At 39.6% G+C, this 16,637-nt stretch overlaps 1 protein-coding gene across 1 annotated transcript in view; it reads left to right on the forward strand.

Moving 5' to 3' along the window:
• The window catches only part of arhgef10la (Rho guanine nucleotide exchange factor (GEF) 10-like a), a 47,894-nt gene that overhangs the window by 27,516 nt on the left and 3,741 nt on the right, over positions 1–16,637 (forward strand). The window contains exons 6-8 of the mRNA XM_046075083.1: positions 2,375–2,517; positions 9,445–9,616; positions 16,080–16,202. Of these exons, the coding sequence (XP_045931039.1) occupies positions 2,375–2,517; positions 9,445–9,616; positions 16,080–16,202 (438 nt within the window). The remainder of the gene's footprint in view (positions 1–2,374; positions 2,518–9,444; positions 9,617–16,079; positions 16,203–16,637) is intronic.

A 16,637-nucleotide genomic window follows, 5' to 3' on the forward strand; every position in this document is an offset into this window, starting at 1 on the left:
TGTGTGTGTGTTTGTTAAAAAAAAATATATTACAAATAAAATAAACAAAACAGCCTGTGTGTGTGTGTGTGTGTGTGTCTGTTAAAAAAATAAATATATATATATATATATATATATATATATATATATATAATTTAAATAAATAAATAAAACGGTAAGCGTGTGTGTGAGTTTTAAAAAATATATATATATATATATATATATATATATATATATATATATATATATATATATATATACTGTATATATATATATATATATATATTTTTTTTTTTTAAATAGCTACATTTTCTAAATACTATTCTTATAAACTTGCATGTTTTGAAGATATAGTAACAGTAAATGAGGCTGGTCATTGAATTCAAGCATTTACTATATGTTAGTCTCTACCAAGGCAGTACAATCACAATTAGGCAAACAGGGTGAATTCTTATGACAATAAATTACATTTCTATTACTCTTGTTCGTTTTTTACTGATATGATATTATGTGATGTTTCATATCCCTTTTGCTTTTGTAGATAGCTATGTGCATGTCAACCACTGTTGTCTCTAAATAAGATGTGATATGCATTGTTAATCAACAAAATATTTTTTCCTACAGTTAAGTATAAAGTTTTTACTGTTTCCATGCATTATAAATGTATAAAACAGCTCTTTAGCAAACAACAATTCTGTTCAACTCTTAAGTGTTTCATCCATGTGTATTCCCATTTGTATTTGTAAAATGATATTAATTTTAGACTGCCTTTCAACAGATTGCTTTAGAATCACTTCCAATTTATTCTATACTTAACATTCCTATTGATTTTCACACCCACTGTAAGTATGAAAATAACACTTCACCATGTGGTAGATAGCATGCCATGTTTAGTCAGGCATTGCACAAGGCCAGGAGGGCTTAACACCATCTCAGCAGTGGTTTGCAGTCTTCACAGCCAGCGGGAGCACAATAGCTCTATCACCAGGTTCTTCTTACCTGGCCGCAGTATGTCAATGTGTCGGCCTTCCTCCTGTGCTCCTCTCTACTCCCAAGCAGAAAGGATGATTAATTACACCAAGCTGCTGCTTGCTGATTAAATATTACTATTCATGTTTGTGTGTGTGTGTGTGTGTGTGTGTGTGTGTGTGTGTGTGTGTGTGTGTGTATGTATGTGTATATATATATAAAAAGGACAAGAGAAAAACTCTTGAGGGTGCCGGCGAATGTTGGTGGATTCAGCACATCTGTGAACGATATGTGCCCTTGACAAGCTTACTACTCTCTAAAACCAAGTCTGCAGCAGCCAGGAAATGCCAAGAATTCAGTTGAGACTTTTATCAAAAGGTGTATGAATTCACGCAACACATTGTTGCTTAGTGAATAATGTGCTCCAGCTTTTCTCACTGAGATATGCACATCATGTCAGCTTACAATGAAAATATTTTACAAGATGAAGGAAGGAAATTTGGTTCAGTACGGCAAGCCAGGCCCCCCATGTGTCAAAGAGGGAGAAGCTTTGGTGTGACTTTGCTTAGTGCAAGGGGCTGGAGGGACATTTACAAGAGTGAATTTTGAAAAGGTGGAAAAATGACCTTTATTACATGCCAAGCAATTAACCTGTGGAAGTCAGAAGGCATTGTAAAGCTATTCTGCTATGAAAGGCAGAAATAAACAACTCAAAATGTTAATTAAATGGCTGGGTGCACTCCCTTCTCTAATTTTGCTTCATTAACACATAGCAAAGGAAATGCTTATGTAATTCACTTTATAATGTGCTTCTGTGGTAGCTGCAATGGGTGCACCGTGATTAAAGCTTTAAAAAAAAGGTTTGCTTCATTTTCACAATGATGAAGCAAAAAGAGAGCGCAAGACAGCGAGAGAAAGAGAGAGAGAGTTAGGAGAAAAAACTGATTATAAAGAAGTTGGGAAGTGGAATAAAATGTACACCATTTGTTGTGTGTAGCAAGAGTGTAAACATTGTGCTGCACAATGTGTGGCAGTTCAAATGGGGGTCCAAGTTTATTTAGTCAACCTTCATATTCTCTCACATGGTGTTTTTATATTAGAATGAAAGAAAACAAGCCTCCACTGTGAGCCCTCTCCACTGATGCTTTAGTAATTGCTCAACAACGGTAAACAGCTTTAAGAGTATTTTTTTAAGTAAACACCAAGCTATCTTGCTGTGGTACAAGTGGGATGAATTTAATTTAATTGCCTTGCTCAATGTGACAGTGTTTTAAATGGTTTGTGTTTTAAGAGTTAGTTAATATAACTGTAGGCTAACATTGATACTAGTCAGTGATTTGAGAGTTTCTTCTTTATACCCTTGTGCATCTTGGTTGTAGTTCGGAGCAGTGTATTTGCTTTTTCTTCACATTTTTTTCCTCTTCAGATGACCTCTGGGACCCTGACTCCTGCAGATGTGTAACCCTGGGCTCAGAACCTGTGCGGACATTGTTGGTGTTAGATGACTCAGTGTGGGCAAGCTGCGGGAACACTGTCACAGTCGTGGACATCTCCAGCCTCACCACTCAGGTAAGTAACTAAATAATTTATTTACGTTACTAAACAAAATAATCAGGCAATGAATTTTCATCACAGAAAAACATGTATTTCTAAACATCACGTCAACATTAACGTCATTTACGTTAATATAGGCTCATTGTATTATTGTAATGGTATATGATCACCCTTTTTAGCATCCTTGTCCTGAAGGCTGATAGAGAAAAAATATTTTCACTTGTACTGGACATCTTATCTAAATATATACTGTATGATAATTTTTTTTGATGATCCTGCCATCATAAGTATTTTGGTGCTTCCCTTAACAAACTTTTTTCTTTTCTATTTTCTATGTTTATTTAATGTTTGCATATTTTGTCCATATATATTAGATTATGGGACATGTGTTTTCTGTTAATTTTCTATTGATGTATATAGGGAGAGAATTAGTTGCAGATGTGGAGTGGGCGAAGTAGGCCAGAAAACTCCAAGGCTGATGAGGCAGGTGAGAACAGGTGTGTAGTTGGGTGTTGCAGATGATAAGGAGAGGGACGGCACAGCTGGGGAGCCAGAGAAAGGGACAGAGAGCAATGCAGAGGGCCGGGTATGAAACAACAGTGTGGTTGAAGAGAGGGAATGAGGAACAAAGTGTGACAATATCAGGCGAAAGAAAAAATATTTCTTTCGATGTGAAGGAGCAGGGGCTTTACTCTGAGCTTCCCCGAGATGTTTGAGCTCCTTACCCTATATCTAAGGGTGAGCCCAGCCCCCCTATAGAGGCAATTCATTTTAGCCGCTTGTGCCTGCGATCACATTCTTTTGGTCATCACCCAAAGCTCACAACCATAGGTGAGGTATGGAATGTAGATCCACTGGTAAATCGAAAGCTATGCCTTCTGGCTCAGCTCACTCTTCATTACAATGGTCTAAGACAGTACCCGCCTTACTGCTGATGCCACACCAGTCCTCACTGTCCATTTTAACCCCACTTGCAAACAAGACTCAGAGATAATTGAACTCACTCCCAATCTGTAGGGAGCAACTCACCATTTTCCGGCAGAGAACCGTGGCCTCAGCCTTTCAAAATGCAGACTCTCATCTTGTCTACTTCACACCAGACTGCAAAACACCCGGTGAATGAATGTCACAGTCTGATGAAGCCAACAGAAACACATCATCTGCAAAAAGCAGAGAAGCAATTCTTAGGTCCCCAAACTGGATACTCTCCTCACCCCTGCTGCACTTTGAGATCGCATTCATGAAAGTTAAAACAGGGACATCAATCACAATCGTGATGGAGCCGAACACCCACTGAAAACGTGTTTGACTTCCAGCTCTCACTCTGGTTATATATGGACCGAATAGCTCGTAGTAGCGGCTCAGGTACCCCATACTCCTGCTGTGCTCCCCACAGGACTCCCAGGGGGGCACAGTAATAACCCTTCTCGAAGTCCAGAAAACACATGTAGACTGGATGGGCAAACTCCCATGGCACCCCATTAACCCTGGGCTGGTTAAAATCGGAAACCGCCACCCCAGTCTGCTATTCTGCAGGCACTGTCCCTGACCTTCACACATAATTGAAGAGGTGTGCCAACCAAGACAGCCCAACAATCTCTAGAGCCTTCAGCTACATTCACCCTTACTACACATTTGGGTTTACCAGGTTTCCCTTGCCACCTGATCCAGCTCTGCACCTCACACGAGTGTCCAAGACACACGGCTGTGGATCTGATAATATGACAGAATCCGTCATTAAGTCCAAGTACACTTTTCAATCACCCTATGCTCCCTATAACCAGTCTGCAATGCCGGGAGCCAGCACAACTAGGTCCCTGCCTTTGCCTCCCGCCTGGTTGACAGTGCACCCAACTAATATGCCTGTGAGTGGTAGTTCTTTCAGGCAGTGCCCAACCGGGCCCCATGAGTCAAGCCCCAGCTACCAGAGTTTCACAGGCAAGCTTCTCTCCCACGTCTGTTTTCCAGTTGTGTAACAAACGATCAAGTTATAGTACTGTAACTCAAACAGCCTAATTTGAAAGGATTGTCTTAAGGAATGAGCTTCAAGGAAATTAATGTTTCTTCAATCCCTAGTTGAAAAGTAAACTCCTTCCATCTCACCAACTGATAAATATTCTCAGTCTTCACTAAAGCATGGTTTGAAGACCCGAATGGATGGGTTCATAAGTGAAACTGCTAGACAAGGTGTTTTTTTATTTATTTGTTTTGTTGTTTTTTGCAGCATTTGAGGAAAATTTCCCCTCCTTTCATTTTCTGAAAAGATTTATGCACACAGCCAGCATTCTAATCTGTGATGTCATCAAGATTTATTGCCTGGAGCTGCTGCATGGACAACGAATCAAACCGTTTGTAGATTCATACAATGTTTGTTGGAACTCTAACACACACTTAAGCTTTATTTTGCTGTAGCACTCTTGAGTTATGGCATAGGAAAGCACACCATTATCTCCAGAAAATCATACTCGGTGTTGTCTCATGTCTCTTGTCATGCTTTCCATTTTTCTGTGGTCATTCTCCAAGGTGTTAATCTGTACGGTGTGTCATTTGAGGTGTATAGGGTGGCAACTTCTCCGGCTGTGCTAGACAATAATGTATGACAGAAAACAAACTCTTTTGGGTAATGTTAATTTGGTATTCAGATACCGAACTCCAAACCATTAGCATTTAATAGTTCCCAGATGTGAGTTTGCGTAACTGTGTAAATGGGTTGAAGGTTTTTTCTTGAAAAGGAGCATGTCTGCTAAGGAAACCTTCCCTGGATAAATAAAAGTTGTTGACATACAAAAATATGATGCTGAATTTTAACAACCAGAAGAACTAAAACAATAAACAAAATCATGTAAAATATAAAGTTAAAGATGTACTGTACATAAATTGACATTTTATTCTCTTAAAAGTTTCAACACATTCGAAGAAGCAGCTGACAAATCTGGACAGAGTCAGCTGCTTGAGTCTGCCTCAAGATCCTCATAATCAGAAGTGAGCTGAGCTAGGGATGTCTCCTTTTATTCCTTCACCTCTTTTCCTTAGCCCTCCAGAGACATGAGCTTAATCAGCTGAATGACCACGCTGTGGAGGCACAGTTCTGGTTCACTGTATCTCCCACAGAGCTTAACAGGTCAGCTCTGGTTACTTCTTCGCTAACCTTGTCTTTCTGACTAATTTGGACTCAAGAGGGCTGACTTCGCAGGAGCTGTGGTGTGCGTATCCAGGATCTGGAGAAGCAGTACCTGGTGCCTGTAGTAGGAGATTTGACTTTGAGCAAGGCTAGAGGGCCACAGACTCATATTCACTTGATTTTTTTCCAGTGTTTTCCCCTGCGGATGTTCAACACTTTGTCGGATTTGCTGCATTTATCCATGACTTTTCTGGACATCATAGCCTGTCTCATTTGATGGCGCTGATCCTTGCACCCTACTGCTCACTTTTTAAATCTTCACAGCCAATGCCTTGATGACACAGGTTTTTTTTTTTTTTAATATAACCTTTTCAGTCTGTTTTGGGTAAACATGGCTGAATACTTACAAAGTGGTCAGAAATCGCCTGCAACAGAAACCCAGAGGATCATCACCACTTAAAAATGTGTGTAGTCTCAGCTTTGTACTATTTGATTATGTACACACCACCCCAGTGGGAATACATAAAAATTATAGTGCTGACAAAATCTCAGCAACAGAATGGCTGTGAGGAAAGCGAGAGACAAATATGGCTAAAAGAATGTGAGTATTTATAAGCTGTTCTTTTAGCTTTTAACAAGCTCACAACGCCAAAAAATTATACCTTTGACAGTTTTGACTGTTAGATATTACCACAGAGGTTTAAACAAAGGAAATGACTTGGAAACAAGCCTGAGTGTTTACAATCACATTAGCAGTTTTTTAAGACTTTTCGTAGGCTCAGTGGTGTTTTGAGCATGTCAGCATACTGACATTAGCATTTTGCACAATGACAATGCGAACATGGTGATGTTTAGCTGGTATAATGTTTACCATGGTTATCATCTCAGTTTAGCCTGTCAGTATGCTAACATTGGCTCATTAGCACTAAACACAGTAAAGTACTGCTGAATCTGACGGGAATGTCATTAGTTTTGCAGGTATTTCGTCATAAACCAATGTATTGCGCAACATTTTTTTGGTCTTTTCATCTAGCACCATCATCATGTAAGAAGTCCAGTCACTGTTGAGACCAGCTTAAATTCCCTCTTCCCCTTACCAGTGATTTGGCCCACAGATGTATTAAGAGAGCTTGATATGGTGTGGGAAGTCAGTCCGTCCCATTTGGCCATCTGAAGTACTGCAACAAAAACCATCTCTCGCAATCCAAAAAGCGTGATCACCAGCTCTTACTTAAAAAAAAAAATAAAAATTGTTTTCACTTAAAATTACTACAGACATGTTCGGGGGCTTGTTTACAGTAACCTGTGGACAAAAGTGTCCTTGTTCAAGTGGACACCACTTTTTTGAAAAATGTTTGAAAATCACTTTAAACTGATTCACTCCTATCAAAAAAATATATCTGTAAAATTGCAAAATGTTATACCCTATTTACATTCTCATCAGGCCAACTAAAGAGATTTGGTAGCAGCAGGAATCATGGCACAAAATGGGAATTTGAAACAACTTACTTGTGGAGAAAATGAGGAAAATGTTAACCAATCAATGATATTTTATTTTGGAGATGGTCACACAGTAGGGACTGAGAATCTGATGATAATGCATTGCATTGTTTGTTTGATTTTGACACGAATGTCATTTTGTTCAAACCTACGAACATTGGTTATGATTGATTTCAGAAACTTTTCAGCTTTGTTTGTGAGCTTCCAAGGGCCATATCTGCATTATTTAAGAGCTTCACAAAATTCAGCACTTTAAACAGGTCTGAGTCGCTCCCATGTATCAAACCTTAACAAAGAAAGACATGCATGGGCATACAGGCTTTGATCAGTACAGACTGGTAGGCCTTGTTCCTATTACTATTTCTGTTTCTACCTATCACTCACATGTCCACTCGACTCCCTCACCATAGCTCAGGGTGGAGATGTGGACTTATTGCTCAGCAAAGGACACCTTTTCACCCGGCGTAATAAAGGAATAATGAGCTGTTCAGACCAGCTGTAGTTTTTGTGGCTTTAGCTCTGCTGTTATTTCCCACTGCTAGTGGAGGACTAAAGGAGGGATGTTTCTGTTAGCGTGACACTGCCGAGTTGAGTGGAAAGGGCACATTACTACTGTCAAGCTTCACTGACCACCTCATCTCTGTAAGCAACGCTGGATTCAGCAGACTAATACCAGGTTGTTGGTTGGGGGCAAAAGTTGCGGCTTGTGCTTATCCTGTATCTGACACAGTGTGATTGGCGTTTAACATGTTTGGTCGATATCCATGATAAAATATTTGGAGAATTCTAATTTGCAATATTTGGTTAAATGTGAATGTGATATCTATGTAAAAACACTGTTTTGTTCTTTGTTTACAAATGTTAAATCAATGATTTAAACACATTTTCAGGCACTTTTTGAGATCCCTCTGTAAAGCTATTGTGTACATTTAGTTTCCCAGAATCCCTTCCAGGTGTTTTCGAACATATGGTTAGCAAGATGGCATCCAACAATTACAGCATGTCAGCCATTGATTAGCTGGAAGTCCCTTTTAAAGCCACCATGCTTGATAATGATTAATGCAATGATTATGCAGCATGTACAGTACAGAAGGGCTGTGCTTTTCTTTTCAAACTTGTCAACCCATTTCAATTGCAACGGGTTATTGAAGGTGAAATGTGCCTTTTTATTATGAATATCAAATTTTTTGATGGCTGCACTTGAAAAACAAAGAGATGTATTGCATAGTCTTTCCCAGGCGGTGCAGACACCCACTTCTGAGGAGTCAATTAAAAGAAAAAATACATCAAAGTCTTCCTTCCTTTTCCCTAATTTCAAACAAAAGAGGACCCACTGGCAAGGGCACATAAACAGGTGGTAATCCCTGTCCGCCGGTGCACTAGAGTTGGGGTGGGGGTGCAATCTTCTTTTACTCGCTCTCACTGACTAATTGCCCAGCCTCATGCAACTCATGCATTGACAGTGATATGAGTTCCAAGATGATGCCCAAACCAACCCTTGTCACGCCTTGGACTGCAGGGGCTGCATGTGTTGCCATGATAAGGCTCATTGCATTTATTTCAAGCTACTCATTAAGACTGTGTGCCTGAAACTCTCTTTTTCCATTGTGTTCTTAAAAAGATAGAAGCTAGGGGAATGATGCAAAAATATGCCCCGTGTGTCAGGAACTCTGTAAATTACAGAATTAGGAGGCACAGCTAGACTTTATTTACAGAAACGCAAGTGGTGAGCAACAAATGAATGATTCAGGGGGCCTCGACTGACCTCATAATGCCAGCTATTTTGTAATGTTTTAAAAGAAATAAACACTCCAGTAAATCAGCTTTGAAATGACTGTCACAATAATTGGCACAAGATATGTTATCAAAGTCGATACAGTCAGCAAAGTCATTTGTTGCCATGATTTTTATGTTTATGATACATTTATATCAAGTCAGTCAGAGAAATAACTCTTTTCTCCTCTTCCACTGTTCTTTATTTCTACTGTTCTATCATTCCTTTTGTTTGTGGCATCTGTAGTTTGGAAAAATAACGTGTTGTTAATGAGTGAAGAAAGTATTATAGTTATGATGTTGCTAAACTCCTAATAGAATGGTAAATCTTTTTTGGGAAAGAAATTGCACTGAGGCTACCACAGCAGAAGTCCAAAGATTAGATGGCAAAAAATCTCCCAGAAATGTCTGTTTTTAATTCCAAACCTTTCAATTTGGGAAATTATTCAATTTCCAGCATGGAAATAATATAATTTTTTGATGATGTGGGTGATCATTTTCTTCCCATGTTGCCCTTATTTACAACAGTATGATTGTTTTATTTACAGAAGTTTGAAGTCCATCCAGACCCAATGGTCAGCGTCGCACATATGGCATGTGCCGGTGGAGGGGTGTGGATGGCATTCTCCGAGGGTTCCTCCATTCGACTCTTTCATACTGAAACACTGGAGCTTCTGCAGGAAATCAACATCTCAACACGCTCAACGCTGCTGAACACTGGTACAAACACATCACACTTGGTTTTGACCTCCATATATAGAGGTCAACCTCTATCCTGAAACACATATTTTGTGTATAAAACATAAAATTGTGTTTCTTTGTGACAATGTATTATTTCAAAAGTGTACCACAGCATTCCATTTTATATGTACTGGTCACATTACTTCTCTATTATATTAGGACAATGAGAGGGCACTAATTTAATACAGATGGTGCTCTCCTCCCCAAAATGGTATTCTTGTCTTGTCCAAGTTGCTCCTTGGGTCTTGCACTCCGGGGACTGACCTGAATAAGTTATCCATCTCAGGCCTTCGCAAAGCCATAATAGAGCCATGGGGTGAGAGATAGGGATTAATCTAAAAAAAAAGAAGAAATAACGTCATTGAGGAGCAGTAAAATGGCAGGCTTAAAGATTTTCATACTAAGGGTTCCCATGGAAACACTCTTGTCTTTTTTTTAAACGACCATGCATTTGTGGTATCATGCCTGTTTTACCTCTTTTTCTCTACACGTACCTCCCCACTTCCCTCCCTTTTGAGTAAATATTTTCCTTTCTTTTTGTCCCAGTTTCTCCCTCTCAGTGCTCGTTTCATCTCATCCACTCTGCTTTAAATCCCCCCAGTTTCACTCCTCACTGCAGTCCGTTTAGGATGCCACAGATAGCCCATTACTTCCTGTGTGCCTTCTTTCACGATGGATGAAATATTTATCAACCACTGTGAGTGTTTTCCATTTTTTTGAGGGAAGAATTTTGGTAAACAAATTAGATAGCAATGAAGTGTACCTAAAACTCATTAATGGTTATGTGACTCAGTGTTACATTCCCTCAAACATGTTCAGGCTGCACATCACATGGCCATCAACTCAATCAGTACATGTGAAGATAATTTTGAGCTTCGTGGAGTGGTATAAATGCATCTGTATTTAGAACGTTTTGTCCTTTTTGTTGAGTCATGCCAGACTGTGATTGATGTATTTAGAGCAATACTCAAAGCTTTAGAAGCACTTCATCTTATCAGAGAAAATAAAAGGTTTTCTCTTGTATGTGGAGAAAGAACGAGCAAAGAGTAAAAAATAAAAATAAAAACAGGAATGTGTCCAGACACCAAACTTTTCTTTTTTAGATTAAAGTTTCTTTTTTGTTTCAAGGGAAGACTTTAAGGAGAACAGACTCCTATGGCCATGGTATCTGGAGAAAACCGGTGACCTAGAGGTCATTTTCACCCAGTTCCAGTGCTTCCCTTTGAAATATGCAGTAGATTGGAGGAAGGGTGGCAGCCTCAAGGCTCGGCCCTGGGGGAAGTTACAGGGTGAAAAGAAAAAGAGTTGCTCGGTTCATGTCTTCAGGGTCCACAAAAGGAAGAAGATCTTTGACTTGAGTTGTGATTTGTTGAGCTCACAAGAGAGAAGAGGATCCCCTGACACTCCACAACCCCAGATACTGCACATGAAATACTGATATTTTCTCTCTATCAATGAGTCTCTGCTCTCCTATGTTTCTCCTTGACTTATGTTAGGACATGCAGTAATGATATACCCCCTAATCCTTTCCCCTTAATGTGATTTATACTCAACAGGGAATTCCAGTTGCAGTAAACAACAGAGAAGTTTCTGAGGCAGAGGAAACTGCTGATCTCTTCTCTACTAATGCCTTTAATAGTTCTATCCTTAGGGTGAAAAAGTAATATTCCAAAATAAAGTCCTCAGTGACATATCACAGGGAAACGTTTATCTTTGGAGACATCTTCTTTTTAAGGCAAATACCGGCTCCCACGATAAACCCCACTACACACTGCAGACTGCAGAGTGTGTGAAATGCTGCAAAAATTGGAGGTGCGAGATTGCTTGAGGTTAAGCTATACCTCCTTAATCTCAAGTGCCTTTGTCATTATCCTTCTTTATCACTGTTCTTAAAGACAATGCCTGGCACCCACATCTTCCGACTAACTTCAGATTTCATGGTAACCCAAGAGTGGGTGTTCATGACTATCACTCTCTCACTTAAGCTCTCTAACCAAAGTACAAATAGACTCTGAGGCAATGTGAGCAGGTAGCAGTTTTGAGATAAAGTCTGTGTTTTAGCCTGTGCCTAACTCACTAATCTGACCCTCCAAGGTCTCCACACTAAAGGCCTCCACTTCCTCTTCTATGGACAGCGTCAGCTTCCTACATGGGATGATTTATCTCTGCACAGTGAAATGAATGAATTAATGACACTGTTGAGCCACTCATGCAAATTATCATAATCTGAGCATGACACAGAACAAACATGTAAATACAGCTACACATGTAAATGAGCATTCTCTTCGTTGTGATCACACAAGTGTTGGTGTAATTCAATTATAGTTGCCATGGATATTATGGTAAATGGTTCTTATAGATAACTAGGCCACAATGACAGCCAAGAGCTGAGGGACCACAGATGGAATGCAAAAATAATTCACAACAAACAACATTTTTCACTCCTTTGTTAAGTGGAGACAAAGGATGTGCATGCATAATAACAGTGTGCAATTATCCTTTCTCTGTCACTAATGCCTTGCTACAAAAACAATGGAATGGATTGTTTGTTCTGCAATGGAAAACTTCACTACAGAAAACGTATGTTGACTCTTGCATCATGGTCTATCTTATGATGTAAAAAGTTAACTTTACATAAAGAAAATCACCCTGAATTGTCATATCATCAGAGAACCCCAATAAGCACTAATACCAACTTGATCCAAGATGGCGTTGCGTATAGCTGCCTCTTTGTTAGCTGCGCTTTGTTTTGTTTTTGTATGTTAACTCAGTTTTCAGCTGTGATTCCCGGAGCTCTTTCACCAGAGAAGAGCTCATGAACATTAGGGGAACAACTCCAGTGGATTTATTTCCCACTTTTCTCATGTCACCAGTGGAATTATTGGACATTTTGCTGTTCGGGCTGTGAAGCATCCAAAGAGAGGGAAACGAGCCGGGTGACTCGTGCATCTCTGCCAGCGGGGACTCCGCTCACTGTGCAGCAAACTGGACAAATTTCAGCTACGGGTGGGGACAAACCGAGACTGTTATTCATCTTCTTTTCTGTGCTTCATACCGGACTCTGCGCTGCAACTGGCTGGATTCCACCATTCCATCACGGTGCACCTGATTCCTGCATACAGGCAGAAATTAAACTCTGTAAACCTTTGCTGAGGACATCAAAGAAATGGACCAGTGAAGCTGTAGAGGATCTTCAGGCATGTTGGGACTGCCACCAACAGTCTGGATGAGTTTATTGATGCTATGACGTCCTACATCAGTTTCTGTGAGGACAGCTGTATACCACCATGCACCAAGGTGAGTTATAACAATGACAACCCTGGTTCACAGCTGAGTTCAGACAGCTAAGGTTGGAAAAGTAAGAGGCATATAGGAGCAGGGTTAAAGCACAGCTTTAGCAAGGAGGTGCAAGAAACTAAACAACTATACTCAGACTAAAAGACCCGTTCTCTGTAAACGATGCCACTTCTGTCTGGAGGCGGTTCAGACAGATCACAAACTACAAACCCAAAGGCCCCCCACTCCATCGACGACTCTCACCTGGCAAATGACCTGAACCAGTTCTACTTCCGCTTTGAGGGATAATCGGACACCATCACCTGTGACTCCTCCGCTCAGCACCTGGACTTCCCTGGAAACTATGCCATGATACTGTTAGTAGATTTCAGCTCTGCTTTCAATACCATCAATCCCGGCCCTGCTGCAGGACAAGCTTTCTCAGCTGAACGTGCCTGACTCCACCTGTAGGTTGATCACAGACTTCCTGACGGACAGGAAGCAGCACGTGAAGATGGGAAAACCAGTCTCTGATTCCAGAACCATCAGCACCAGTTCAACTCAAGATTGCGTTCTTTCCCCTCTTCTCTTCTCCCTGTACACCAACAGCTGCACCTCCAGTGACCAGTCCGTCAAGCTCCTGAAGTGTGCAGATGACACCACACTCATTGGGCTCATCTCTGCTGGGGATGAGTCAGTCTACAGGTGGGAAATTGACCATCTGGTGACCTGGTGCAACCAGAACAGTCTGGAGCTCAATGTTCTGAAGACAGTGGAGATGGTCGTGGACTTAGGAAAGAGCCCAGCCCCAGCCTCTCCCATCATCCTGTGTGAATCCCCAGTCGCCACTGTAGACTCCTTCCGCTTCCTGGGCACCATTATCTCGCAGGACCTCAAGTGGGAGCTGAACATCACCTCCCTCACCAAGAAGTCCATCCTCACCTCCTCTATCACCATCTGCTGCCACTGACAGGGACAAGGGCAGGCTGCAGCTTATCATTCACTCTGCAGAGACGGTGATTGGCTGCAATCTTCCATCTCTTCAGGAACTGTACTCATCCAGGACTCTGAAGCAAGCAGGAAAGATTGCAGCTGACCCCTCCCATCCCAGACACAAACTGTTTCAGACTACCCTCTGGCAAGAGACTGCGGTCTATCAGGACCAAAACCTTGCCACAAAAACAGGTTCTTGCCATCTACAGCTAGCCTCATTAACATGGCCTGGGTCCCCCACTGACACCCCCCCTTTCAAATAATGTAAATGTCTCTGCATGTCTAAATCTTTACTTCATTTCATATCATGCACAAACCTGGTACATTGCACGTATTTGTTGTTAATAGCTAATTGTTGTTATATTTATTTATATTATATTATTTTAGATATATTGTTTATATATTTATATACACAATATTCTCTTCCATTGCAATACGTCTGCATAACACAAACCGGAGTAATGCACATGTAAATATCTGTCACATTGTTCTTTCTCTGCAAATAGTTGTATTATTTTTTTCTATTCTTTTATAATTATTACATAACTTGCATCTGTTTATTCCATATTTATATTTCTACATATATTTATGTAAACTGTATGTTTGTCTATGTGAAGCACCTTATCACCAAAGCAAATTCCTTGAATGTGTAAAACACTACTTGACAATAAAGCTCCTTCTGATTCTGATTACTGGATCTCATCAGATCTATGTTTGCATACGGTTCATGCAAGCTCAGGTCAACCCCTTATAGTAACTGTGAGTACAAAATATGTTATATGTTATGTAAATATGTGACTTCAAATCCACATCTGTCTACTTTATTAATAATAAGTCAGTCTTAAAGTTCAAGCCTTTGACAGCCATAAAGTGCTTTGTTTGATAGATGAGTCACAGACTGACAATGTGCAAGTGTTATGAGTGATTGGCAACTCAAATTAAATAATTGACCTTGAAATCAAAACTTTAAATGTTATTGACAATGAAAGTCTTTCTGACCTTCTAAATATGTAACCTAAAAGAATGTGGTTGAAGTGTTTTCTGGGTCCATCCAAGTATATTAAATCAGAAATTTCTCCAATAGTTACTATAATAATTGTTTGCATTAAAAAAAATTAACATTGATATTTTTTCTTCAAAAATCATTGCTCTCTTTTATGTCTTACAAGATAAAACCTTATCCTTCAAAGTTAAAATGTGTTTTTTTTTTGTACTTAACGTTCTGTGTAAACCACTGAATTATACCCTTATTAGTTATCAGTTAATTGTTCTGGGTGATTAGATCTGTTTTCTCGTTGAAGTAGGGTGAGTTTCGTGTTTGCGTAGGACACTAAACTAGAACACTTGAAAGAATCATGAGGTTGTGTATTGCTCTGCCATATAGTAATAGTAACAAAACAGTAACAAAAAATGTAAGGAAGATGTCAATCACGCACAGACTGAACACTGATTGGATGAACCAAAATTATTGAAAACACCTGTTCAGGCATACCATACAGTAGGGCCTTACTTATTTGCGTCAGGAAATTATGGATTATGGTGTCTGTATTTAGAGTACCTTTAGGATGTCTGACATTTTACCAATGAAATAAAACTTTCCTGCATATCAGGCTATGTACAGTAGAAGGTGAACACTTTGAAGCTCAATATTTCCAGACTGCTTAGATCTCAAACATAAACTTGTAATATTAAGTTCACAGAGTCTTGTTTCCTACTTTGAGAGTTTTTCTTTCAACTGGGTCAGTAGCAAGTAGACAAATCCAATTTTTCATAATCTTATGTAACCCAGAGCCCTAGGTGACTGTGCTGTGCATGTGTTGAGCTTGTCAAATACAGATTGATCACAGAGCTTAAACCTTACCCAAAGCTAACACTGATAAGCAACAATAAAAGTATTTTTACTTTTTTCATCATGCTAGGACTGAACAGTTAATTTAATACAGTGTTTTGGAAGAACCTATGGTAATAATAAAATCAATGGGAGTTCATAGTTCACTATCTAAAAGATAGACTGTCCAGTCTGTAAAAGTTCAGGTATCATTTTTTCAACAGGGATTTATCTTTCATTCTTTCAAAAACTGTTATAGTTTTGAGCTGTCATTCTGTAACAATCTGTGGCAAAGAAAACTCAATTACATTTTCTGTCATTGTTTTCTTGCTTCCTTTATTGCAGGTCAAATGAGCATGCGAGTCACAAGTCTCCTAATTTGCCATGGGCTGTTATGGGTGGGCACTGCCCAAGGCTTAATTATCACTCTTCCAGTTCCCAAACTCGAGGGCATCCCCAAAATAACAGGTATGGATCAGAGGGGGGCGACGGACTGTGATTGAACAGCCTCTTGAGAGGTCAAAAGAAAAGTGAAGACTTTTTTTTCTTGATAAAAATGACTGTGCCCTGCCCATTATTGAGGTCACACTTCACATTTTTCTCGTGGCTCTTGGAATCAGTGCAGATATTATCAGGCAGGCAACACACAAATCATACTGTATATTTTATATTTTTGCAGAGTAATTTAAAAACTGCCTGGCAGCATTTTGTTGATTGTGCCATGTGAATGAGATCCTTAGTTTTCCACTTGTACAAACCTTACTTAAATGACCATCTTATTCCAAGTTAGTTTATTAAACACCATGTAAATACACCACAAATTATAGCTACCATTATTACTGATACAGCAGTGTTATTATAATAAATTAAAACAGTTAACAGTTTATGATATACAGCATGCCA

Source organism: Micropterus dolomieu, linkage group LG18 (genome assembly GCF_021292245.1).
Source record: "Micropterus dolomieu isolate WLL.071019.BEF.003 ecotype Adirondacks linkage group LG18, ASM2129224v1, whole genome shotgun sequence".
In the NCBI taxonomy this organism is placed as follows: Eukaryota; Metazoa; Chordata; class Actinopteri; order Centrarchiformes; family Centrarchidae; genus Micropterus; species Micropterus dolomieu.